The sequence below is a fragment of the Chanos chanos genome, chromosome 16 (genome assembly GCF_902362185.1).
Source record: "Chanos chanos chromosome 16, fChaCha1.1, whole genome shotgun sequence".
NCBI classification, from domain to species: Eukaryota; Metazoa; Chordata; class Actinopteri; order Gonorynchiformes; family Chanidae; genus Chanos; species Chanos chanos.
In genome coordinates this window covers 7,777,948-7,805,316 of record NC_044510.1, presented here as the reverse complement: position 1 = coordinate 7,805,316, position 27,369 = coordinate 7,777,948, and the positions used below count along the sequence as shown (strand labels likewise).

General features: G+C 42.7%; 4 protein-coding genes across 4 annotated transcripts in view; 2 read left to right on the top strand and 2 right to left on the bottom strand.

The window, feature by feature from the left end:
• svilc (supervillin c) overlaps positions 1 to 4,463 on the top strand; it is a 17,214-nt gene extending 12,751 nt beyond the window's left edge. Inside the window, exons 20-30 of the mRNA XM_030793936.1 lie at positions 192 to 367; positions 540 to 693; positions 829 to 1,153; positions 1,370 to 1,609; positions 1,967 to 2,174; positions 2,310 to 2,443; positions 2,612 to 2,767; positions 3,167 to 3,295; positions 3,420 to 3,532; positions 3,807 to 3,956; positions 4,377 to 4,463. Coding sequence (XP_030649796.1) covers positions 192 to 367; positions 540 to 693; positions 829 to 1,153; positions 1,370 to 1,609; positions 1,967 to 2,174; positions 2,310 to 2,443; positions 2,612 to 2,767; positions 3,167 to 3,295; positions 3,420 to 3,532; positions 3,807 to 3,956; positions 4,377 to 4,463 — 1,872 coding nt within the window. The remainder of the gene's footprint in view (positions 1 to 191; positions 368 to 539; positions 694 to 828; positions 1,154 to 1,369; positions 1,610 to 1,966; positions 2,175 to 2,309; positions 2,444 to 2,611; positions 2,768 to 3,166; positions 3,296 to 3,419; positions 3,533 to 3,806; positions 3,957 to 4,376) is intronic.
• A 2,218-nt stretch (positions 4,464 to 6,681) lies between these two features.
• On the bottom strand, positions 6,682 to 9,532 carry tmem98 (transmembrane protein 98). Its single transcript, XM_030794021.1, has 6 exons — positions 9,344 to 9,532; positions 8,562 to 8,693; positions 7,979 to 8,012; positions 7,764 to 7,879; positions 7,320 to 7,379; positions 6,682 to 6,928 (listed from the first exon to the last, which is right to left on the bottom strand). Exons 1-6 carry the CDS (start codon positions 9,472 to 9,474, stop codon positions 6,739 to 6,741), a joined length of 663 nt encoding a protein of 220 aa, XP_030649881.1. The 5' UTR covers positions 9,475 to 9,532; the 3' UTR covers positions 6,682 to 6,738.
• A 7,164-nt stretch (positions 9,533 to 16,696) lies between these two features.
• LOC115829770 (zona pellucida sperm-binding protein 3-like) lies at positions 16,697 to 18,528 on the bottom strand. Its single transcript, XM_030793935.1, has 8 exons — positions 18,010 to 18,528; positions 17,804 to 17,922; positions 17,600 to 17,703; positions 17,357 to 17,534; positions 17,175 to 17,289; positions 17,000 to 17,085; positions 16,838 to 16,929; positions 16,697 to 16,761 (listed from the first exon to the last, which is right to left on the bottom strand). The coding sequence occupies exons 1-8, from the start codon at positions 18,526 to 18,528 to the stop codon at positions 16,697 to 16,699; spliced, it is 1,278 nt and encodes a 425-aa protein (XP_030649795.1).
• Positions 18,529 to 25,253: 6,725 nt separating this feature from the next.
• Positions 25,254 to 27,128, top strand: LOC115829308 (zona pellucida sperm-binding protein 3). Its single transcript, XM_030793367.1, has 8 exons — positions 25,254 to 25,787; positions 25,877 to 25,995; positions 26,082 to 26,185; positions 26,251 to 26,428; positions 26,496 to 26,610; positions 26,700 to 26,785; positions 26,856 to 26,947; positions 27,039 to 27,128. Exons 1-8 carry the CDS (start codon positions 25,269 to 25,271, stop codon positions 27,101 to 27,103), a joined length of 1,278 nt encoding a protein of 425 aa, XP_030649227.1. The 5' UTR covers positions 25,254 to 25,268; the 3' UTR covers positions 27,104 to 27,128.
• Positions 27,129 to 27,369: the final 241 nt, after the last annotated feature.

Below are 27,369 nucleotides of genomic sequence, written 5' to 3'. Positions count from 1 at the left end.
TTAAGACACTGTTTCCAGCAAGTGTTACCCTAAGTGTTACCGAAGTCGGAGGCTCACCTAACTGTATTCAAGTTACGTTGCCCCAAATGACATAACTACACACTTTTAGCTGTGCTATGTTTGAACCACCGTCCTGATCCAGGAACGGGATTGTGTTCTTGACTCTACATTTTCGTATCCGCTCCCTGCAGACCCTGCTGTTTGACTTTGGCAGCGAGCTGTACCTGTGGCACGGGAAAGATGTTGGCCCTAGCGACAGGAAACTGGCACTGCAATTGGCTCAGCAAGTGTGGGGCGGACCTTACGACTACAGTAACTGCAGGATCAACCCCCTGGATCCATCAGGCACCAATGCTCAGATTCACCGGTGAGTTTTAAGACAGTAATGAATGTAGACTTAGGCAAAGTCTGTGAACTTCAGACTGATAATTACATACATTTATAAGCAGGTAAATGATGAATACACAGAGTGTAAATGTTGTGTTGGCGTATTCATGTATGTGTTTGTGTTTGTTTGAAATGTGTGTGTGTATTTGCAGGCAGGGTGTGGGGCGACCCGTTTGGGCTCTCTTTGGCCGTGTGTTTGAAGAGGGTGAGACCGTGCTTTTTAAGCTGAAGTTTGTGGACTGGATCAAGCCAAAAGAAGCCGACCAAGACGCAGACAGTACCCCTCCTGGCCAGCAGGAGGTGCAAGTGAGCACAAAATTAACACAATCTAATTACACAAGAGACGACCACTCAGATATGTCTTTGTACTGTAATCTGACCAGCATCTGCCTCTTCCTGTCTCTCTCTCTCTCTCTCTCTCTCTCGCTCTCTGTCACCCAGAATCCTTTGCCTGTATCTTCCCCTGTGTCTCCGCCCATTGAACACTGGTCATGTGATGCCAAAGCCCTGTTTGCCGGACAAGGCGTGGCAAATTCAGGGTCCATCACACTGGAAGGTGTGGACGTACAAAGGGGACGGGACCTGGTCACCCTTAGCGACGGTCGGCAGGCGGAGCTGAGCACGGTTGCCGTGGAAACGTGGCAAGTTGGCGAGAACGGCGAGCATGAGATTCCTCCAAATAGCTTGGGACACTTCCACGAGCACGACACTTACGTCGTGCGTTGGACGTATCGCCTCAACGCGCTAGGTGAGATACTGTGTCTGTGTGTGTGTGTGTACATGTGTTTCAGCATATATGTAAACATGTAAATGCGTAAACAAGTAATCGTATAACCATTTTGCTGGACATTCATGCTTTCATATACAGTTCTCAGACACAGTACGTGTATGTATGGATATAAATGCATTTTTCATTCACAAATATGCACACATATATCTTCACATATATGGATGCTTTCATGTATCTTTGCATTGTTTGCAGTGGATCAGATCGTTGCCGAGAGTAACGGCACCGGTCAGCAAGGCTCCGCCCTCTTCCTCTGGCAGGGACGTCACTCGCGGGTTAGTGGGCAGGACTTGTCTCCAGCACTGACCTATGCCGTTGAACCTCAGTCTCGGGTATTGGTCAATGAGGGGGAGGAACCGCCCTGTTTCCTGCAGCTGTTCCAAGGAGGGTTGGTCATCCACGCCGGACACCGAGACGAAAGTAGCCAACACCCTGGTGTGTGAACGAAAGTGTTTTCCTTATGTAGATGTTTAAATATCTAGTTTAATTATTCTGGTACACACCTGTTCTCATCTGGATAAAAAAAAACAACTTAGACCTATTCCATCATATCCCAAACACACGCCATCAGCATTATATTTGCAGTGATTATTTCTGTAAACAATGTGTTTTATAAGATATTAAGTGGGTTTTGTGGTGTGTAAATGAACATGCTTTGGTCTACGTATTTCCCTTTGTGTGTGTGTGTGTGTACGTGTATGCCTTATTCTGTCTGTACGTGTGGGTATGTACATACATGTGAATTCATGTGTTTTTTTTATCTGTGTGTGTGTGTGTGTGTGTGTGTTTCAGGTGGCTGGCGTTTGTTCTGTGTCCGGGGTGACATGCCTCAGGAGGCCAGCCTCTTGGAGGTTGAATGCTCCTGCTCTAGCTTACGCTCCCGTGGCTCCCTGGTCCTCCTTAATGCCCAGCAGGGGGCGCTGCTCCTCTGGCATGGCTGTAAAGCCCACGCCACTGCGCGGCAGGTGGCGAAACACGCAGCAGAACGCCTCACACACGTGTAAGACACACTTTCTACCACTTCCTGACTTTAGATGTGTGTATGTGTGAAAGAAATGTGTATGTGTGTGTTTGTGTGTGTGTGTGTGTTTTGATGTTAGAACTATGTGTTTTAAATGCTGGGAATATATTCCAGGTGTTCTCCTGTGCTGGGACTGAGCAGTGGCAGTCCTATAAGGGTGCAGGAGGTAGAAGAAGGGGCGGAACCAACAGAGTTTTGGAACGCCATTGGTCCACAAGACAGGAAGTCCTACGATTGCATGCTACAAGGTATAAATTGGATAAACTGATAATTCTGTGTGCATTTTAACATGTCTAACATAACTCTGTACCACCACACACAATGCAAGACAACTATACAGCACATTGCGTGGTTAATAAGTACAGGTCTTGTTCCATTTTACACTTATTTGAATATGCAAATATCTTCTCTCTCAGACCCTGGCAAATACCAGTTCACTCCCCGCCTATTCCACTTTAGTGTCCAATCAGGAACCTTCAAGGGGGAAGAGCTGATTAATCCTGCACGTGTAACTGGTGTTGTCACGGCAATGCCTTTCCTTCAGAGAAGGCTATACTCTGTGCCTCATCCAGGTGACAGCATAGATGCACACACACACACACACACACACACACACTCTCAGACACACACACACACAAGGCACACACACTCTCAGATACACAGACACACTCTTAGACACACACACACACACATACACACACACGCGTGTGCGCACACACACACACACGCACACATACATACACACACACACACACTCATGCATTTGCTGGGCTGCTCTAAATGAACAATTGTATAAAAAATGTCTTTACTTGCTCTCACACACAAACGCATTTGTGACAAAACTTGACTGTTTCATGTGCTGGATGGTGTTGTTTGTTGCTCAGTTTATGTCGTTCACAAAATGCTGGTCTAACTGTTCCATTTATCATCTCTCTCTCTCTCTCTCTCTCTCTTTTCCACTCTCTCTCCAGCCCTCTTCTTGTTAGATAACTGTATGGAAGTGTACCTGTGGCAGGGTGGAGAAACTGTGGGGTCACAGCGCCCCCACTGGGACAATGAGAGAAAATGCGCCATGGAGACTGCTCTGCAGTATTGTAGGGGTAAGAGGAGAGTTTCAGTGGCTAATAAATGACAGATTGTGATACGCTGGGTGTGTATGATATTGTAAAGAAATTTTGCAATGTGTGTATATGTGTGTGTGTGTGTGTGTGCGTGTTCCCGCAGAGAGGAATCCCAGGCGGCCTCCTATGGCATACCTAATTGAGGAGGGGGCGGAGCCTTTCACCTTCACTAACGTATTTCCATACTGGGAGAAGAGCCCACGAGCAATGCAACAGGTCAGAGAGCCTTCATCATCGTCATCATCATCATCATCATCATCATCATCATCATCATCATCATTATCATCCTCATCATCATCATCACCATTGTTCTCATTCCAATTAGTGCCTGTGTGTGTACAACTGTGTGTTTAGGCATGGATGTATGAATACACATAAGAAAATCAGTATGAAGCAATGTTATAACATTATCTTTCATGCCGTGTGCTTGCGCTTGTGCCTGTGTGTGTATGTCTGTCTGTGTGTTTGTGTGTGTGTGTGTGTGTGACAGGACGTGCGTAAGAAGCTGACCCTGGTACAGGATGCCCTGGCTTTGCTCAGTAAGACTCAGTTTCCTTTGGAGATACTGTTGAGAAGACCTTTACCAGAGGGGGTGGATCCTAACCGTCTGGAGACATACCTGTCTGATCATGATTTTCAGGTGAGCTATCTCTGTGGAGATGCCCTCTGCTGTCCTGGAGGGAGAACATCAGGGTTTTAGTGAACTATGCTTTTGGTGTGCTTACGATTTTCGGTTTTATTTATTTATTTGTACTCTGATAGACTTAGTTTGACTCAACTACACTTTTTAGTTGAGGCAAACAAGGTTAACAACTAACATTGTTAGTATTACTTTGAGAATAAAGAAATGCTGAGTTTTAGTTTTGCATTAGTTTTTGCATTTAATCAGACATTCATTACAAAAATATCAGTGAGATCAGCTGAAAGTTTTATCACCGCTACTGCTATTCAAATACTGCTAAAACTCCTAATATGTTCCATATAAAAACACGTACTGTGAATTTTGACATAAGCCCTCTCATTGGGTTTTTGAATAAAATGCCTCTTTTGTTTGTTTCAGATGGTTTTGGAAATGAAGAGAAGCGATTACAACTCTCTCTCGGACTGGCAACAGATCAACCTTAAAAAGAGCAAAGGGCTTTACTGAGAGGGGGGGGAAAAATCACCCAAAAAACACTTTCAACTTTCATTTTTTGTTTAAAAAAAAAAAGCCTACAATTTCAAAAAGATGTCTTTTTTGTACTTTATGTTTTTGAGAAAATTCCATTTTCATGGAATGCGACAGCGGTCACTTGTACAATGTAGTGAGTGTTTCTAAGAGTGTGTGTGTGTGTGTGAGAGAGTGAGAAAGAGAGAGAGAGAGAGAGAGAGAGAGTGTCTTTTGAATGCTGTCACAGTAGAGCCTTATTGCTTGTTAATTCATTTTGGCCAAATGTTGTTTCCTGTGAGGTGTGTGTGTGTGTGTGTGTGTGGGGTGGGGGGTGGGATGGGACACTGGATGCACAGTGTCAGTATACACACAAATGAGCTAAAACTGTTACTGCCACTACCTGCTAATACCCCCCCTCCCCCTCCTCTCATCTCTCCCCCTGTTATTTTGGCCAGAACTGCAAATTTGTATAAAAAAAAAAACGTGTGTGGTCGCACTACTGAATCAAACAATGAATTTACTAGAGCTGTATTTAATTACAAATTCAAGACAAAAAAAAAGTACAGCAAAAATAAGTCTTTTTTTTTTCCTATGAAACCTTTAATTTACCTGTACAAATCAAGTCGGAATAAAGAAGTAAAAGAAAATGTTGTGACGGAGTGACTTCAGTAACAAATGATACATGTTCACAAAAAAAAAGAAAAAAAAGAAATCAACTCGAATGGAAGAAAGAAGAATGATAAAAAACAAAGAAAAGAAAACAGAAACAGAAACACGCTTGAGTGTATTTTTTACGGATTCTCATTTTAACACATCACTCTCTCACAGCGTTGCATATTGCATATTTTGTGGCTTCTTTTTCCATCTTATTCTCTTAAATTCGGGACTTTAGAATCATATCACCAAAGTGACCGTGCAGTTTATGATAGAATACGTGAGGGTTAGTGAGTTTTACTCTTATGTAAATATATCATTCCTTTTCTGTTTTTTGATTGAGTCGATATGACACAGAAATGTATGATATTGTGTTACGTTATACCAGCATAGAGGTGTGTCTGTGTGTGTGTGTTAAAGTCATCAATCAACAGCTTTGGTCAGACCCTGCTGTGTGTGTCTGATTAGGCTGGTTAAAAATGAGGTGTGGTTTCGGCATGGTTTGGTCAGCCAATCAGATAACATTGAGAATTCGGCGTTTCTGGTCCAGGGTGTGTTTGTGGACTGTGATGTGATTTGGTAGGTGCTTGATTTGTGGGTTGAGCGAGCATTGTACACTAGCAGTAATGGTCAGAGTGTTTGGTCAAGGGTGTGTGTGTGTGTGTGTCTGTGTGTTTCCCTGGCCTGAGATTAGCGTGGATTTGGAGGCCCATGTGATGTTGCGCTCCACAGTCCAGGATTAATGACCACCTCTGAGAGGTAGGAGAGAGACACAGGAATGTATGTATGTGTGTGTGTGTGTGTGTGTGTGAGAGAGAAATAACGAATGCACTCGTTCTCTGAAATTTCATGACTATGTATGAATAGATGTATGTGTTGAATAAGGTGAGATTGTCCAATTTTAAATGGACAGAATTGGATTTTTTAACTCGGTGCCCCATTTTAAAAACACAACGCACACAACCAGACTTTTTAAAACACGTACCACTCAATCATTACAATATAATACAGTCTACACACGTGTTTCTGCTGTTATGTCAGAACAATATGGAAAAAAAAGATAGCATTAAAAAGAAAGGGATTTGGGATTGCATTAAAGCATTTGTGCATATGTAGGTCACATTCATTAAAATCTAACTCAACAACAGAAGACAAAAGATCTGAACAGTACACCATGAATGAAGCGCCAATCCCTCCAGACCACAAGGGGGTGCAGTGGTTAACTATGTTTCGGAAATCTCTGTAATTGTATGCGTCTGATTGTCAAAGCATTGTTACATTAATAGCTGAAGAGATATACAGTGATAACGATATACTATTAATGGAGTGATTTAAATGGTTAATATGAATGTAACAGCGAGAGAGAGGGAGAGAGAGAGAGAGAGAGAGAAGGAGAGAGAGAGAACTCTTTCTTTCTTGTGATTCAGTGTGATGAGGAGCTCTGTAAAAGTCTTTGTGTGTTGTATGTTTGTGTATGTATTTATGTGTTTATGTGGCTGTACGTATGTATTCTACTTATGTCTATTTTTCCTGTGTACAGACTATCTTGGACATACGTGCATTATGTGTTTAATGGGTGTTGTGTGTGTGTGTGTGTGTATGTGCGTGTGTGTGTGAGTTATATAGCTTGCTCTCTCTCTGGCAAACTCCTCTCCGGTTCAGATGCCAGGGCCGCCTCCCTCAGCACTACCATGTGATCCTCAGCGGCATGCAGTGATTGGTCGATCCAGTCCATGCTGCCAGACATGTGACACGCATTCCGTGTCACCAGAACCAGGTGGCTCACCGACAGCAGCAGAGCGGTGGCCCTGAAGGGACAACGTACATATCATCCGAATCACAAAATGTAAAGTCGACTTTTGCAAAGATCATTCACCCCATTCTCTTTGAAATATACAAGTGTTTAATGAAAGAAAAAGGACAACAGGTATCAAGATTCAATCCTGCTGTTAGGTATGACAGTCCTTGTTAGTGAACAAACAAACCAAAAAAATTCAGAGCAGTGCCTTGTGAGCACATCGGAGTATTTCACATACTGTTTCATTGCACAAAATGACTTTGAACCGAACCTGCTTGATAACTGGTTTAAAAAGAAAAAAGTTGCGCTGCACCTCGAGTTTGAACAGCGCAAAGATTTCAAAAGCAAGCCAACGAGACTGCCCCACTTTCACATTTAATCTCAGTAAACGGGGTGATTACCTGGCGTCCAGGAGAATGGGATCCAGTGGCGGGTACATGGAACGGACCACGTCGTCAACCCTGGGGAGGAATAAATCATTTCATCATTTTTCAAAATCTCATCATTACGGAAAAAGAGCAATACATAAACTGTGCGTTTGAAATCTGTCTCCGTCAATCCCAATAAAACGTGAAATCCATGTCTGACTTACTTTACATGGCAAGTGTTACATACCATGTGTCATACAAGCGTATCACCATGACATCCTGATATTTGGACGATATTCTCCTTTTTCTTCAAATATTGTAGATCGTTAACTGTAAATCTAAATATAAATATGTAAATCTAAATCTAAATCTAAAACATTTATGCTGAAAGTAACCTCTGTGAAAACCACATGTCCTATCTGAGATGTTCCTGGACTTTTCCTGGACTTTTCCTGGTATCTCTACTGTTCATTCTACCTTGGACTGATGCGTTTGGCCACTGTGATGATGTCGTTGAGGCTGGCAGGAGCTTTGACTTTTGCCCCGGAGCCCATCGTCATGGCAACGAGTTTCTCCGTCAGGGTGTGGCATATCTATACAGGTTTGGCATCGTATAATGAGTTAGCCTTAATACATACACACATGCATGTGTATTTATGAATTTTGTTAGGGTGTGAATATTTAATATTTACCTTTAGGATGGAGATGCAGTGAGACACTAAGCCACTGAGAAAAATGGAAGGTGGAGAAAAATGAGAGAGAGAGAGAGAGAGAGAGGGAGAGAGAGTGAGAGAGAGAGAGAGAGAGAGAGAGAGAGAGAGGGAGAGAGAGAGGGAAAGAGAGAGGGTGAGAATGAAATAACTTGCCGACAGCTGACAATGTTTATTAAAACATTTATATTCAGTAGGGTTGCAATGATGATTACGATGATGCTACTGCTGTTGATAGCACATACAGCTTTGCTCCCAAATCCAATCCTGCACATTGTTTTTGCTCAGTACTAATACACCTGCTCTGATACATAAACTTAGATAAATCCAGTTATAGCCAGGACAGCTAGGACAACTACTGACAGAAATACAAGGAGCTCATTAGGAATGGATGGGCAAGAACTGTCCACTGTGTCTAATGCAGCAGCTAATAATGATGATGATGATGATGATGATGGTTGAGGGGTTGTTGATTCTGGTCATGAAAATGTCTGCAGTGGTGATAATGATGATGATGATGAAAATCATAAAGATGAAGATGATAAAGATAATCAAAGCGCCTTACGATGCATCCTCGATCCAGTCCTCGTTCTCCAGTATGGCCTCAATGTGAGGGTTGGTAATGACCACGTCATCCAGTTCCAGCTCTGACGGCTCGCTCTGTGTCTCCATGGCACCGATCAGGTCCACCGTGGGCCTGAGAGAGAGTCAGAGAGAGAGAGAGAGAGAGACAGAGAGAGAGAAAGTCAGAGAGAGAGAGAGAGAGAGACAGAGAGAGAGAGAGAGAGAGAGAGAGCTGCTGGTTGCAAAACTCAAGACTCATTTGACTCTTTCAGGCTCCCTAGAACTTGTTCAAAGTTCGAAGTTCAAGAGTTGGGATGACGACGAGGAAAAACTTATACATGTTTTACATTTTGTTATTACTTCCCTTTTACTAATGTATGCTGTATGCCCTCTTATAAGCACTCTGTTTCCTTATACAGCCTGAATGTAGTGTTAGAATGATTTTATTTCTTATGTTTGATGTAAATGCTGATATAACCATTTTACTCCTCATGTAGTCTGAATCTACTACTATGGTCGCCCGCACTCTTCATATAGGCTATGTGTGATGTTATAATTCCTTTTGCAGCAGTAGTCTGAATGAACTTTCATAGTCACCCAACTCCTTATGTCTGCCATACATACTGTTATAACCATTTTATCCCTTCTCTTGCCTGAATGAATGTACTGCCTCAGTCAACTTATTCCTTGTTTATGCTGCGTGTCCTGTTAGACAGCACATACAGCATAGACCCCCCACGACCCAAACACACACACACACACAACCCTGACCACAGCACTGACTTGGAGTCGAAGTGGTGGAGGAGGTCCGGTGGGTGGCAGTACCGATGTCGGCACACTAACACCAGCGCCACGAACGAAGCCAGGAAAACGGTGGCCAGAACCCCAATGGCCACGATCACCACGGTCTCCATGGCAACGTCCAGCTCGCACGATGGACGACGACGCTAGGCGGCGTGTGGGGGGAGGGGGAGGGGACGTCAACGTCAGCGTTCCGGATGTACGTGCGGGGTCGGCCGTGAGAAAAAGCTCATCTGCGGGGAACAGGGAACAAGATTTCGGCAGTTTCGTTCAGGGGTTAATAATGGCTCTCTGTTTTAATAATGGCAGTGAATTGACACAAATGACACCAGGCAAACAGAACCAACCAAATGCATGTATACATAGTCACACAGTCACAGAAATACTTCAGTTTCAAGTGCTAGCCGAAAAAGGAGTTGAACATACTCTAACAGTAAATTCCATCTTGTATGAAGAGATCCTGGTTTGTATTATCTGTTAGGTTCTTTTTTTTTCTCACAAAGAACTCAAAATGGTTGCATTTGCTCATTAAAATCTGCACAAATGTTCAGTACAGAAACTCCCCAGACTGCAATCAGTGAAGTCAGTCATGTCTGAAGAAAAAGGATACTGTGATACTAATCACATGTCTCTGAGTGTACATAATTCTATTACACATTAAATATATTGTATCTATAGTTATTATAACTCTTCTCTGAATGACCACAAAGTGTAATATTGCATTCTCTGTCCTCTGTATGACCTAGTTATGCTATATAACTGACGTCTGCTATATAACATCTACAGCTGACTCTATAAATACCAGTTGTGTATAATATTGCAGGTTTTAGATAAGGCAGAAAAGGCTACATGAACTAGGGGCTGTACACAACAATAAAGCCCCCCCCCCTCCCCACCCATCTCTTTCGGTGCATACGCTTAGGGTTACATAATGAAAGCATAAAAAACACACCGATACATCATCATTTCTTATCAGCAGCTGTCTATACCTCAGGAGCGTCTCGTTCTCTCTCACAGAACCGACCTCAGGTTCCTTCCTTTCTTGTTCTTTCCTTCACTTTCCTGGAACCAGCCCGGTTTATGACGGCGTGTTTACACACAGACAACTTTATTGTCTTCAAAGGGTAATGTGCGGTCATAACTACGTGATCGTAAAGGTGTGTGCACTGCCCGTAGCTGGGTGTGCCCAATGGCCGAGGTTTCTGTTTGTCAGTCCTACACCCTTCTAACCTCTGTGTTAGAGCGTTACTCAGTTACTTATTAACTGGCCTGATAAGCTTGCCTTTATACATAAGAGCACGGGCGTGTGCGCGAGTGTGTTTGTGTAGCGCTTGAATGCTGGTATGGTGTTGCTTGCATCTAGCTTTGTGTCTTCATTGTATTCTCTCTGTCCTGGTGTTAGTATGGTGGCTTTCCATTTTCATGAGATATAAAAACTTTTCGTTAACGTAGGACACGGGCATACAGATACGACGACTCTGAGTATCGGTGGAGTTGGCGATATCTCAAACATTGATCGACACTACGATCAAATTCAGGTTACCTTACATGGACACAAAGTCTAATTGAAACGGTACCTGATTAAGCATCAAGTCTGCACCATATTTCCATGGAAAATTCATTATCTGAAATTCCTCAGGAATGTTGTAATTTACTAATCGGATTAATTCGCGTTACCCTGGCTGTATCACACCGCGCTCTCGCCGAGAGGGTTCTCTCTAACATGTACCCCTCCACGATTCTTTACCGTTCAAAGGCCAACTGTTTTTCTAGCGCTCCGTTATATTTATGATCACTGGTACGATTGTGGAGCACCTTCAAGGTGTGTGGGTGAACGTACACAGTCACGAGAAACCACTTTTCCCTCCAAATGACCTCTCTCTAACGCGTAAGGTTGCAATAGGGAGAGGCGCAGGGAATTTAAAATATTCGGAATTTGACAAAGGCCACTGACAGCACCGATAAGAAAGCATAAATTGGTCACAGAGACAAAAGGCCTTAAGCGAAATGCGGTACTGTGCCATTATTAGGTAGATTATCCTCTCGAAGTAAAATGGACAGATAAAATTCGGATTCAGATATTAATCCAGTTTCACAGCTGAACAATTCGACCTAGCGGTGAGGAGGTACGATAATGTAAACTGATTGAGCTGAACGCCACCCGGGTCTCAACCCCATCAAGTCATTGTTTCCGATAGAGCAGCAAGAAGTACTGAAATAAATTTAGCGCTACCAATATCCTTGTCATACTGCATCGACCAATCTTATCATTTAATCGACTCAACGCTTATCAACGCTCAATTAATCAAAGGTTTATCTAGATGCGTTCTGAGTAATTACAAAGCTGATATAAGGTTACTGGTGTCGAGAAAAAGACATGTTAAGAAAGAGGGACAATGACTCGTCGGTGATCAGTCAGATAACTGTAATTTTAAGTAGCCCGTTCAGCCTGCAGTGATATTTTTAAATAGCAGTACATTTTTACACACAGACACACACATTGCTTAAAAGTACAGTAATCTCATCGATCATATATCATGATGTGAAGTCAAAGACCGTTCGAACTTGAACTATCTCGGCACAAACACAGACATGTGTCTAATTGGTAACTTCAACAACACAATGATAAAGTCCTCGTGACTTCTGTTTACAGACGGTACGTTCGGTGTGACATACAGGTCAACAAGTCGCAGGAAGTGACTAAAATCAAGTGTCCCAGTGAAGCTCTGTGCTCCAGTGTCGCTTGCTACAAGTAGAGATGTCTTTTAATCACAAAGTCTTCACTATACTCCCAGCGCAGACACGTGACATTTCTTGGTCAAAAGTGTCATGTCGTCTCTTTCCATGCTGTGGTAATTTCTCATAATGTAAACGTTACGGGTCCATATTGGTCTACATACCTAAATATGAACTCAGGTTAGCTCAACGGAATACTGCGTATGAGCTCCAGTGGTAGCAAAAACCATCAGAGATTACAGATATGCTATTTGTGTATTTATAAATAATAATAATAATAATAATAATAATAATAATAATCTATGGTAAATAAAACCTGAGAAATAATGAATAACTTGTAAATACACTTGTCAAAAGAGAAATTCCGTTTTCAGAAAACTCATCCCACACCTGATGTTTCGACTTTTGATTTTTCCCGATGAACGGAGAACTGTTCTTAAATTACAAGCAGATTCCCACCCTTGTTGATATCCCTTCTAAGTCAGCTCTTCGACTAGGTCTCTCAAGAATAATATTTAAATAAAATATTACATCTCGACAAGCCATTTGACTTCTGTGCGAATCTAAATTAAAGCAATTAGGAGTGCTTTTTAAAAAGAAACAGTAAGTTCACTTACTTATACATTGTGGTTGGTTTTCTCGCGTCTGCCTTGTGGAACAAAGCACCTTCTTCCCGCGGGCGCGTGGAGACAGTACGGAGATCTCCAAGCCGTGAGCGCGCAGAGCCACTGACGTGAACTACTATGTGTGTCACTAAAGGATGTTATAAAGTTTTGTGTGAACTCTTGTAGGGCGCGCTTTCACACAACGAGACAAAGATTTTTGACCACTTTGACTGTCATGAACGAGCGGCAAACAATGATGTGGGCGCGCGCCGAAGAATTTAATCTGCTCTTCCCAACTGTGGGTACTCCAGTCAGCTTCGACGTTGTAACATTTGTAGTACGGAGTACTTTTAAATAGTTGAAAACAAAGCAGAGTGCAAACGCTGCAACTTGCAGCTACCACTACCCATGAAAAAAAAAATGATTACCTCGGTTACTTTTCAGTAATTTTCGTGTCCGTTACGAGGCATTTGAACAATCATTGTAGTAGTCTCTTTTAGATACATTGGGTTTGAGGTCAGGGTCTACCTGCAAGTCCCATTTACTTACACCCATGGCATCTCTGCAGGCTGCCGGCGCCAGCAACGTACGGGTCATTTTGGACAGTTCGGCTGAGGGCCTTACCTCTCCGATGATTTTAGCTGTAGTCTATATCGCCACCTACTGACGCCAACACGCAGGTGAGCAATTCACCACACTAGATGGTGGTATATCACGAGCTTTGGATAGAATGTAGTAAAAACCTAGAGCGGAAGTCTGTCCATTTTAAGGACTATGAATGAAGTGAAAAATCAGTTAGAGAAACGGTGACACTTCTTCCCTCTCTGTCTACATACCTTCACTTTAAATAATGTTTGAGACAGTGCCAGTTGCAGTCTATGTCAGACATTTGTGGAGAGAAAAAAAAAGTGGTTGCTTCTTTTAGATTTAGAGACAAAAACTGAACACATAAGACGACTGGGTGCAACATCCTGCACGTACACAGTAAATATCGGCCCAATAGCTTGTGAACTGCATTTGCACTGCAAGGTTTATTTTATGTATCATAAATGGACTTTAGAGTCATCAGACACAGTTATCGGACGGCGTAAAGCCACTTAAGATGAAACAAAGCAAGGAGACACAACAGCAATACAGTCAGGAACTAAACAAAGTCAAGAATCAGATTTTTGTTCCTTCGGTCTCTCTAGGCTGAATGTCAATCAAAAAGTTCCGCCTACTGGTGTTCATTGAGTTACTCAACCCTCCACTGCCACTGTTAAGGCCAGTGTGTGTGTAGCCTACTTGACCTCTCTGCCACCACTGAAGAATAATATTAGCCAAACAGCTATTTTCCCCACAAATAATGAAAATTCATAAAAGTGAATTTTCTTTGCCTTATAAACGCTGCACGTTCCATGAGAACCGATAAAAATCATTCGCGTAAAACGATCAGTGAAGTGGAGGTATCAAGAACTACTTGTGTTAAACGATAAATGAGGCAGAGATAACAAAAATTATAAATATAACTGATAATATAACACCTTCAATGATAATGGTAGTTTTGTGGTGTGAATGATAAATGATGAAAACCGGAAATGATGATGAATTGTAAAACATGGCTCATATTTTATCAAATATACACCTTTTCAAATCAAATAATCTTTGACTTTATCAAATCAAATGACGACTAAAGACTTGAATCTTCAATTCACATGCATTTTTTTTGATCAACTCCATTTTTAATTGACGTGTATTTTTACCAACTACGTTTTCATCAGTTTTTTTTTTCCATTTCTCATGATTTATGGCAATTCATCATGATCTATTAACAATTTAGTCTAACGTAGTCCTAATTAGACGCTGTTCCATTCATTAACGTACTGTCGTCGCTTGCAGACTTCATGTATTTTAATTAAAAGGGAAAAGAAAATATTCTGCCTCAGCTGTTGTCATCCATTGGGCTTCAAGGCCCAATTTTTGGAGCAGTCTGTGCTCCAGAAGGTTGCATCTCACCTCAATTACATGATTTATTTGTAATGTAAATTTGAAGGACTTCAGTGAGAATTGAATTCGCCCTGAAGACAGAGGCAAACAACTCACATTGATCCAGACAACCAGCTGGCAGTTTTTCCTGAATGACACCTTCCATGTAACTATATGTCTTACTCTATTGTTGCAGCTGAACAACTGGAGAGACCATGTTGTTTAAAAGTTAATGAAAAGGAGAGTTCTTTGAGAACACAGCTAGGAGTGGCTGTAAGGATGAGCAGCTGTTGTAAAAAACACTAAACTGCCAGCTATGTGTGTAACCTAGAGCCAAAATCTCCATTTACATAACACTGAAATCCATAACCACGCAAATTACTTTAGCGTGATGTGCTCAGACCACCGTAGATAATACACTGACAGGAAAGAGTCACAGCTGAAAATCCTTTCTTCAGACAAGTCAAGAAACTAGAAAAAGCAGATGGAGTTGGGGGAACTTTCAAGCAGTAGAGACTACTCAGCCACTGGAAACCACCTTCACCACCATCACCCTTCTCACCAGAATTGTTCCAGGTGAACAATCTGTCCCTTAGAAGGAATAACTCCATTAGGGAACAAATCAAAACCATGAAACCAGTTTGGTGAACTGTTACAGCAGTGGTTCTCAATCCTGCTCCTGGGGGACCCCTGTTCCGCACATTCTCCATCTTTCCCTGCTCTACCTGACTGAACTCATCAGTGGCACTTGATTGGCTGAGCATACCTTGATTAGTGTGATTTAGATGCTCTTTATCAGGTGTGCTCAGCTCATGACTTTTACTCCACCACATTTGAAATACAAATATTGTACTTTTCACTCCACTACATTTCTATGAAGGTTCTCGTTACTCGTTACTTTAACGCATAGCTTTGAAGTCAGTGGACGAATTTTCTTTTCTAAAATGCGATAGGCTGTATTGTGTTCATCACAGGGGAAAAACCAATCACAGTAAACTACTCCAATGCTGTCAGTCAAGTGCATGCTGCATTTTTTTTTAACAACTGAACTTGGCGGTTTTACTAATGGCTACTACAATGGAAAATAAAGATAAAGGTTCCTCACCAGAGCAGCCATCACCATATCTTAAGTCCATGTCTGAGATTTTTGAAATCAGCTGGTTTCCAGGTTAATTGCTTCCCGTATGCATTCGCACGCTGTGTTTGCCTAACACAATCATTTGCCACAGTAGATGAGATGTGACTACAACTTCAGACCACAACTTCTGTTAACAGTGTGCAAACACATATGGAAACCAGTTGGCTTGAAAACCATTTGGGGCATAACACCAGGTCCTGTGCAAATCCACTGCTGACGCATACCAATAGTTAGCTAGCGAAAATGCCGAGTTAACGTTACTGACAAATCCTTCCAGAAATAAGTTTTAATCTAGTCAGGTAAACACAGTAATATTTGTAAGGTCTGCGGATTCACATAGGACCCTGTCCCAATAAGACCAGCAGGGCGGGAATCAAGTGGTGACAATGGTCATCCAGCTGCCTCACAGTTCAGACAGACAATGCTATGTAGTAGAAGTAAAATTAACCTAGCCTACGTTATGACATGTTTATCCTTTTAAGGCCAAACAGGCACTAGGTTAACTAAAGCTATACACTTTTTTATAGAGGAAGCATTTAGTTCAACTGTGTTTCTATAGGCTTTGTAGCATATTCCACAAGCTTTTTATTTGGCAGGTTCTACAAGCAAGTCAGTAGGTTGTTTCAGAGTCATTAACTCTGTAAATGCATTTGTTGCAACAATGCGATGATATTAAAAAGAAAATGTACTTTTGAAAGCAAACGCTCCAGTACTTTAACTCAAGTAAAAAATTGAACTTTGAGTAATATTTGACCAGGAGTATCTATACTTTGAGTCAAGTAATGGAGTTTTTTTAAAAAACACCAAAAAAAAAAAAACCACCCCACACCCTTTGTCCACCCCTGGTTACAACCAATAAAACAGATACTAAAGCAAGTGATTAAGTGTACTTTATTTGGTAGACCTCAGATTCTCCTTGACCATGAAACTGAGGGAAGCTTCACCCTCCCAGAGAGCTGGGAACAAGAGGAAAACACGTTAATCCATGTGAACAGGGCATCAATGTGGAATTCTTACTCAATTAATCCACACCTGTATCTGCGTTTTGATCGCTTCCACTCCCAAAGCCACAGCCAGAGTCACAACAGCCACACACCCGGTCATCCCGATCCGCAGCGGTCCATCTGAGGGAGACGGCTCGTTTAAGCTACAGGAACCTTAAACGCTTGGGATCAAAATGTACTGCACACATACCCATTGGGAGAGAAGGAACAAGCCTTGTGCTCTGCATCAGTGGGAGATGAAGCTGCTGTAGCCTTCAAGAAGCATGTGATGTAGATCTGCAAAAGCAGTTTAGCTCAGCAAGACTTGGCCCAAAGCCTCAAACTGTGCAACATCCAAGCCAAAAAGGGAACGGCCCTTTACATACCAAGCCGCTGTCCTGCTGGAACCTGAAAGCCTCCAACTGAAACTGGAGCTCATCGTCCTGGACCCGGGGCAGGAAGCGGGAGTCCGAGCCTGTAATCTTGGCGTCGACCATACACCTGGCGGAAGGAACGCATGTCACGGTACATCAGGAATTAACCTATTCACTTGAAGACCTGTTCTTACCCATGGTTCTCAATGAAGGCATAACTGGGAATGGAGTTCACATCCGGGGCTGTGGTAGCCACGCAACTGTCCACAAACACACGCAGGGGCACATGCATGTACTGCATCACAGATGCTTGAATGTGGATGAGGTCACCCAGGAAGTACTGGTTGGAGGGTCTCTCAAACTGCCAGTCATCTGCAAAGAAAAGCCATTGAAGCCACATCCATGTCAGGAGGAGGATTCACAATAACCCTACCCACCAGTCATGAGCTGGAGGGAGAAAACAAGGAGTTCCTCTGCAATCTTGGTGGCAGCATAAGGGATCCAAGTGGGTCTCAGGGCATCACTGCTTACATCATGTTTCCTGCAATTCAAATACAGGCACTGCACATTAAACCTCATTCCAAAGTAAGATTTCCTGTGCATCTTGATTCTGTTCAAACTCTAGCAACCAAGACCCCCACCTTGAGTAGTGACACTCGATACCAACCACAGCGTCACCCGTCCTTAGAACTGGAGTGCCGGGAAGAGCCTCTGGCGCGTAGACAAGGGTGAAGCTATAGATGAGCCCATCCTCAGTCATCTGAATTGAGACAAAATGGTGAGGGAGCACAGTTCAGGATCAGACCAGCAGCAATGCTTAATTCTTGGTCCAAAATGTGTACCCTACCGTTAGTACACTGCCACAAGCCTGTAGTTCGGATTCAAAGATCAGGGCCTCAGCTCCTGCATCCTCCCCAGCAGCAGCACAACCTCCCAGGGTGAGGGCCGATGGCTGGATGTGTTGGTTGATGCCAAAGAAATCCTTCTTCACCTCCACCTGCACCACGTTCTCACCACACTGAACCGCAACGGTGTTAGCAGGAAGAGGCGTTTTCAAATCAAATGGCCCCATTGGCTCCTCTGGTTCCTCTGGAGCTTCTGGAAAGCTCCAAGCCAACTCCTTAACGGGACCCTGCAGCACTTGCTTGGACTGAAAATCCACTGGTTCTTGTGCAGGTTTCTGTACTGGCCTCTGAAACGTAGGAATCTCCTGTTGGACAGGTTTCCCGTATTCAGACTCTTGAGTTTGTTCTGGCTCTTGATGGGTTTGCTGCCATGTTGGCTTTTGCCATGATGCAGGCTGGGCCTCACTCAAACTAAGAGCAAAAAGCATCAGAAGGCCACCAAAACCAAGCTTAGATCCCATTATTACAATCACAAAGGCACTCTCAGCTGAATTCCCACACTGGTCTTGCATTTATGTAGCAGGCTGATTAGGTGTGACTCCGCCCACCAAAAATTAGTCCAATTAAACTGTGGATTTTTGGAGCTACAAAGAAGTGCTGCCAATTTTCTCTTTCTTTTTTTTTTAGTATAGGCTCATCAGATATTGCTGGACTTTTTGGAAACCAATAAGTTCAGGTTTTTTTCCTTTCCTGATGTGTGTTCAGCGAAGAAGTGTATGTTAAGTTGACTTTTGGATCATGCTAGGTTGTCACCATGGTATTAAATGGTTTGGTTTAACAATTTTCAGTGTTGATCCTGCGCCATAACAGATATTTTGTATTGATATCTTTCAAACAAAGAAGTGCTCTATTTCACATGCCTCTGTTAAACAATATAAGTTCATCAAACGTCAAAAAGGCTGCAGAAAGGTTCAAGATTTATTTTAGTGATGGTTGGCCCATTCAGACAAAACTATTAAGTATTTAATGAATTGTTATATATTAGAGACTTTTCTTAGTTTTTAATGTTCTTAATTGAAGGAGCATGGTAGTGGAACACTGTGCACATATTTCACATTTTAGGTTTTTCTTTTCTCTACCATAAGGGTTTAGGGCAGTGATTCTGAACTCCAGGCCTGGGGGTCCACTGTCCTGCACATCTTTGTGTTAACTCAGGACTGACACACCTGATTCCACTGATCAATTGATCATCAAACCCTTGATTAGCTCAATTAGCTGTGATAATGAAAAGTTAAAACAAAGACATGCAGGACAGTGGGGCCCCCAGGCCTGGAGTTCAGAATCACTGGTTTAGGGTACCATTGGTCCATACCACAAATTCAGATTAAAATCACATTTATTTTGCATACATATTTCACATGCAGCTCCACACCAAATAATAGTCTCATCTTACAGCATTATCTATTGAGTTTGAACAGCAGATGTAACACATAGCTTGCACCAGTATGAACAGAATAAAAAAATAAATAAATAAAAAAGAACTAGCCACTAACCTAGCTGGATGGGTTATCAATTTGAAATTCCTTCATGCTGTTTTACTCACTTCACCCCTGGTGCAATAATTAAACACTGAATCTGAATTTTGCACATGCATCTACAGGAGGACACGGAGTTATAAGACATTCCTACTGCAAGTATTTTAATCTCTAAGGTATTGAGTTATTGTATTCACTGCAAGGAATTCATTACTATGAAATATTTTACCACAGAGACGGTTATGTAAGGAACTAAGACCTCCTTCTGCAAGTAAATGGAGTCATCAGTAGATCATAATTGCAACCAGCATCTCCCTTCACTCCCACTTTCTTCCTATGCCTCTTTTTCTCTGTTCTGTGTGTGTATGTGTGTATGTGTGTGTGTGTGTGTGTGTGTGTGTGTGTGTGTCTATACAACTGAAAATGATTCATCGTTGTGGGTATTTTCTGAGGCAACAGTGCATGGCTCTATAAACATATCAAAAAATATGAGAGAGAGAGAGAAAGAGAGAGAGAGAGAATCTGTGTGCATGTGCATGGGAACATGCCCATGGCTATGTAAACACAGATAAATGTGTTCAGTTCGTGGATCACACCGGTATTCTTGAGTACCTCATACCAATGAATTTTTAAAGGTAGCATCAGTCAGACCACAGGCTGAATGAACACTGCGCAGAGGAAGTTAATCAAAAACAACAGAGCTGATGCTCACACACACACGTATGAAAACTCATATCTCATATACACACACATGCAGTGCATATAAACACAAGATAGCAGATATGCACTCTAACACTTCAACAATGTTTTTTTTTTTTCCACCTTATCCACCTTATCACCTTATCTGATCATTGTAGACTCAGCCATGCTTTTCAGGTAATCAAAATCACGATTCACTGGTGGTTATATGATGTTAACACATACACAAATATCCTGCCAGGAAGTCCGCTGTGAGACATTTATTTTAGATTGTCAACATTTACTCGGTCAGTAGTTGATAGGACTGGTAGAATCACAGTGGATGAAGATTGTCTTTAGGTATTAAACAACCACAGATAGTTCTTCAAAAGAAGAGATGTGAGCTTTATGGTACATCAATAAATATTTAGCGTATTTTGACAGGTTGATGATCGCTCATCAAGAGCGAGGTGATGACTGCTAACAGAATACCCAAAATACAGAGTTTCCATGAACTAACAGATAATTCGATTTTGTTGATGTCAGAGTGAATACAACATTGATAATTATGAGAATATATGTACATAAAATGCACATACGCATTCACAAAAGAAAAGGACGTAGAAATTTGCAAAATGCAGAAACTCTTGCCTACGATTGGGAATCAATACCAGGCGTCGGTAAGGTGAAACTTTTGCACCAGAAGTATCTGCAATGAAGAGACAACAAAACGTCGACCGTGAGTTCCTCTCTGATGAAGACTTGTTACAGAGTCAAGACATGAATAATCACACACAGATCAGAGGAACAAGATGTAAAGCAAGAGCAATTGCTCATACTTTAGGTCAAAGATGAAAGGACAGAACAATCTGACTGACGCGAGAACAAATAGTTTAGGGAGCCAGGGCCTTCAATGAGAGAAAGGGAAAAAAAACCCCAAAAAACGTCATGTAAGTCAATGAAGATGGCAGTAGAGAGCAATCACTGTCAAAACTGGAACGATGAAAGAGGACCACAATCACTCACTGAAGCCAAAACAAATGGAAGAACGGAACAGTCGTGCCTTGCCAAGACAAAAAGAGCAAAGAGCAGAGCTATCGCACGTGTACGTGTGATGAAAGCAGAAGAGCCATGGATCTTTGCGGAAAAGAGAGGTAATGCTACAGAGGGCTACGGGATAGCAATGGGAGGAAAGCGTGGTCATTCACAAACAAAGTTTAAAACTGGCACGTTAAATGAATCCTCAACATGAAAACTGAGAGGGAAGGAAGAGAATAAATCTAGAATTTGGTGAAATCCTCCCCATTCAATAACAAAATATAAGACATATCTTGACCATCATTATGTGATTCAAATCAGAGAAGTTTGTGTGTGTGTGTGTATGTGCGTGCGCGCATGTATGTACACTAGAGATTCAACCAAATGAAGACAGTTGTTCTCAAGCATTCATGAGTTGGAGAAAAAGCCTTGGTGAGCATTTTTTATGCATTCAAGTAAAACACTACATAAAATCCGTCCCTTTAGGCTGGTTTTCCTGTACAGATGAATGTGCAGAAATAAGGTTGCCTTCACAGAAGTATATATTTCTATCACACACTCAGACAAACGCACACATGCAGACACACACACAGACACACACGCAAACACACACACACAATCACCAATCTGAAACATTTCTAGAAGAAGAAAAAACAAATCTCAAATATCACTGCTGCTATTTTTATGAACAAAAAACAGTTGTCTATCTCTCTCTCTCTCTCTCTCTCTCTCTCTCTCTCCCTCCCTCTCTCTCTCTCTTTTTCAGGACTCTTGTTCTGTCCTCATATTCTCTTCTGAGGCACAAATCCATTGGGCTACATGGTGCATTTGCCCTGAAAATTTGCGCTCTGCTGATTAGAGTGAGGGTGATGATGTAAGCCAGGGATTCTGGTCATTAGGGATTCATAGAAAGCCCCACAGAGTACAGCTGGGAAGCCTGATGAAAATTTTCCCTGCACTGCCCTGATTCCTTCGGGATTACCATATCTCTAGAGCCTGAACCTCTGCTCCTGCTCAAAGACCGAACCATTGGCAGAGCAGAACAGTCCAACATGACTGAAAAGTTCCAGTTACGCATTCACATCTATTGCAAACATTACTAAAACAAACCCGATACCCACGAAGTCACCTGCTGACATGACTGAAAAATAAAAAGCAGCCCCCCCCCCTCCCAACCATTTGTTGAAATCCCCCTCACTCATAAAAAGCGTATGCTGATACCATAAATGCACGACAACACATTTATGCACTATTCAAAATCTGAACAAATTCACATGTGGTCTAAATCAAAGCCTCATTGAAATGGGAGTGGGTTCACCTCAAGGCCTTTTTCTTATATCAAAGCACATCAAAAATGTGCTGACTTTTATTCCTACTGAGAGCTGGATTATGAAATGTTAGCTAGATTCTTTCTGTTCTCAAGTTCTCTCATGCATACACAATCTCTCTCTCTCTCTCTCTCTCTCTCTCTCTCTCTCTCCATCTCATTTCTTCTTTGACCATCTCATCCTCACCTGTAATGCAAGACCTACCACAAAATGCTCCCATCCGTTGGACCATGTGCTTGATGGTTATCTTTATGGCCAACATTAGTAATGAAAGGAAAATAAAAGCATCAGTTGGACCATGTGCTTTATGGTTACCTTTATGGCCAACATTAGTAATGAAAGAAAATAAAAGCATCTGTCGGCCAGTATTGCTGACGTTTTGATCAAATTGATGCATAACAATAAAAAGTTAAGAACAACATTTGCTGATACTGTGCATCAGTGACCATCTGCAATAGCTAAAGTTTCATTCGGATTTCCTGGAACCCTGTGGGACAACCCAAACCCTGGCTGAGATATAGAGACTAGATAAAAAGAGCAACTAATGTGATACAATTAAACTCAGATACGAATCAGATTACTGGAGCCGTCGAAAAGAATATGGCCTTCACAATACACCTGAGGTGAGAGCGCTGAATTGATGTAAAAGATAACTGTCAAATGACAAGCTCAAGATTCCACTGAGAGTTAAAGATTTGCATTAGTAGTGGTTGATATTATGTAGAGTTGATATTATGATTAACATGCTAAAAACCATGCCGGAGATAAAAAAAAAAAACCCTGAGGATGCTCTAAAATATTCTTGTTACGAGTTTCTTCGCAAATAAATGATAATTATTTTAAAAAGGTGAAATTTTCTTTGTGTACAAAGAAACAAAAATGACATGAGCATGCTCTGAACAGCCATTTTGTCACTATTGTGTAACTGCAAGCTCTGCTCTTCCCGCTGAATACCACCAGTGATGGTCACAAGGGGATGGTCAATTTGTAGTTGTGGTGGCCAGGGATGCCACACTACCTTGACTGAGTTTGGATTCTGTCAGCCTGCTTGGAGGAAGTGATGCCCCCTGCAGCCCTGTTGGTACCACCGCTGCCTTTGCCATATTCCAGTTCCCTCTCACTGCATGTGGCACCAGCATGTCGGTTAGTATCTTGGCTTTTGACTATGGTGGCCACGCTTGTTCAGAAGTGACCAATGTACCATTTTCACTACCCTTAGCCGGTGCAAGGTGACTTCATGGTGTATGAGAATCTGATGTCCTCATCCTATGAGGTTGAGGTTGGACCCCTTGACTCCATTACTAGGGAAAGTCACCATGAGTACTTCACATGTTGAGTAACTTGCTTTTATTCTGGGAGGTGTCTGGAAACAACCCCCCCCCCCCCCTCTCTACTAGGCTCCTCTTCCAGTCCTGGTACTCTGGCACCAGGGTTGAGGCCCTGGTTACTGAAGTTGCAGTTGTATAGAGTTTACTTGTTGCTGTCACACAACTTCCTCTTGTCCATGTTTATCAGATTGCTGTTAACAGTCTGTACATTGTCAGTGATTGTGATCTTCAGTCCTGGGGGGTCCCCTGTCCTGCACGTCTTTTTAACTCAGTACTGACATGCCTGATTCCACTGACCAATTAATCATCAAGCCCTTGATTAGCTCACTTAACTGTGATAATGAAGAGTTAAAACAAGGACATACAGGACAGTAGGCCCCCAGGACTAGAGTTGAGAATCACTGGGTTGTGTTGCATGGCTGTGATTAAACAATGGGTTCAATCAGTGAATGATGGGATGCTATGGATTTTGTATATGCAACTCACTGGGAAAGAGTCACCGCCTTTCCTAGCTGCATTTATAATTTCTGTGACTATAATGTTGCATACTTCTATGTAAGTAGGTTGTGAACAAGTATATTTTAAAATCACCAATTAGGTGTTTTTAGGGCTTGCTGCCATGGAGTAAATTAAAAATGGCATTGTATGAATGAATAAAGTTAATAATTAAGAATGTTAATAAAAGTTAATCATCTTGTCTGAATAATTTTTTTCTTTTTGAAATTTACACAAACCAGGCCCCTGTTTCAGAAAGCGGATTTAGTTTAAACTCAGAGTTAGTTAACTCAGAGTAAGTAGTAAACTTCCTAACAGAAGAGCCCTATGGCTTTGTTGTGCTAGGAGAATGAAGCCATAGGGCTCTTCTATTAGGAGGCTCTTACTCTTAACTAATTCTGAGTTTTCACTAAACCCGCTTTCTGAAATACCCCCCTGCTCTCTGGAGTACCCCCCAGTTGTTTGAGGAACATCTGTTATCTAAACCGGTGGTTCTCAACTCCAGTTCTGGGGGGCCACTGTTCAGCACGTCTTTGTTTTAACTCTCCTGAGCTCAGGACTGACACACCTGATTCCACTGATCAATTAATCATCAAGCCTTTAATTAGCTCAATTAACTCTGATAATGAAGAGTTAAAAGAAGGATGTGCAGGACAGCCCCCCCCCCCCCGCCCCCCCAAGGACTTGAGTTGAGAACCACTGATGTAAACCAAACATATGTACTTGAGTGTTGCTTTGTAACTCACAAAGTCCAGAAGTTAATTAGACTCATCTTTGCTGGGCGGAGCCACACCTAATCAGTTTTTTATAAAAACGCAAGACTGGGAGTGTAGATGAGAGTGCCTTTGTGGTTGCAATAATGGGATTCAAGCTTGGTTTTGGTGGCCTTCTGGTGCTTTTTGCCTTCAGTTTGAGTGAGGCCCAGCCTGCATCATGGCAAAAGCCAACATGGCAGCAAACCCATCAAGAGCCAGAACAAACTCAAGAGCCTGAATACGGGAAACCTGTCCAACAGGAGATTCCTACGTTTCAGAGGCCAGTACAGAAACCTGCACAAGAACCAGTGGATTTTCAGTCCAAGCAAGTGCTGCAGGGTCCCGTTAAGGAGTTGGCTTGGAGCTTTCCAGAAGCTCCAGAGGAACCAGAGGAGCCAATGGGGCCATTTGATTTGAAAACACCTCTTCCTGCTAACACCGTTGCGGTTCAGTGTGGTGAGAACATGGTGCAGGTGGAGGTGAAGAAGGACTTCTTTGGCATCAACCAACACATCCAGCCATCAGCTCTCACCCTGGGAGGTTGCGCTGCTGCTGGGGAGGATGCAGGAGCTGAGGTCCTGATCTTTGAATCTGAACTACAGGCTTGTGGCAGTGTACTAACGGTAGGGTACACATTTTGGACCAAGAATTAAGCATTGCTGCTGGTCTGTGATCCTGAACTGTGCTCCCTCACCATTTTGTCTCAATTCAGATGACTGAGGATGGGCTCATCTATAGCTTCACCCTTGTCTACGCGCCAGAGGCTCTTCCCGGCACTCCAGTTCTAAGGACAGGTGATGCTGTGGTTGGTATCGAGTGTCACTACCCAAGGTGATTCTGTTCAAATTCGAGTGTCTTGGTTGGTAATCCTACTTTGGAATGAGGTTTAATGTGCAGTGCCTGTATTTGAATTACAGGAAACATGATGTAAGCAGTGATGCCCTGAGACCCACTTGGATCCCTTATGCTGCCACCAAGATTGCAGAGGAACTCCTTGTTTTCTCCCTCCAACTCATGACTGGTGGGTAGGGTTATTGTGAATCGTCCCCCTGACATGGATGTGGCTTCAATGGCTTTTCTTTGCAGATGACTGGCAGTTTGAGAGACCCTCCAACCAGTACTTCCTGGGTGACTTCATCCACATTCAAGCATCTGTGATGCAGTACATGCATGTGCCCCTGCGTGTGTTTGTGGACAGTTGCGTGGCTACCACAGCCCCAGATGTGAACTCCATTCCCAGTTATGCCTTCATTGAGAACCATGGGTAAGAACAGGTCTTCAAGTGAATAGGTTAATTCCTGATGTACCGTGACATGCGTTCCTTCCGACAGGTGTATGGTCGACGCCAAGATTACAGGCTCTGACTCCCGCTTCCTGCCCCGGGTCCAGGACGATGAGCTCCAGTTTCAGTTGGAGGCTTTCAGGTTCCAGCAGGACAGCGGCTTGGTATGTAAAGGGCCGTTCCCTTTTTGGCTTGGATGTTGCACAGTTTGAGGCTTTGGGCCAAGTCTTGCTGAGCTAAACTGCTTTTGCAGATCTACATCACATGCTTCTTGAAGGCTACAGCAGCGTCATCTCCTACTGATGCAGAGCACAAGGCTTGTTCCTTCTCTCCCAACGGGTATGTGTGCAGTACATTCTGATCCTAGGCGTTTAAGGGTCCTGTAGCTTAAACGAGCCGTCTCCCTCAGATGGACCGCCGCGGATCGGGATGACCAGGTGTGTGGCTGCTGTGACTCTGGCTGTGGCTTCAGGAAGGGAAGAGATCTAAACGCAGATACTGGTGTGCATTCATTTTGTGCAACAATTCCATTGTTCCCACAGCAGGGTATCGGTCTCTGTGTGGATTAACTTTGTTTCCTTTTTGTTCCCAGCTCTCAAATGGGAGGGTGAAGCTTCCCTCAGTCTCATTGTCAAGGAGAATCCATTGGATGGTTGAAGTGTTCTAAATAAAGTATAAGAACTAAGGCGCTAAGTGTGTTCATTACTAAGGTAGTTGCTGCCGAGCGACTTACTGAAAATGAGGCTGTAAAGTACTGGCTTCCTGGGAATTTTCCCCACTATGGGAACGATATTGTGCTTCAAATTTGTGTCCAGTGAGATGGTGGAACAGTTTAAGATTGACTTGCAATAGCCTTATTTGCTCAGCTGGGGGGGGGGGGGCTTAAAATGAAGCTATACTAAAGCAAGTTCATGTGGCAAGTC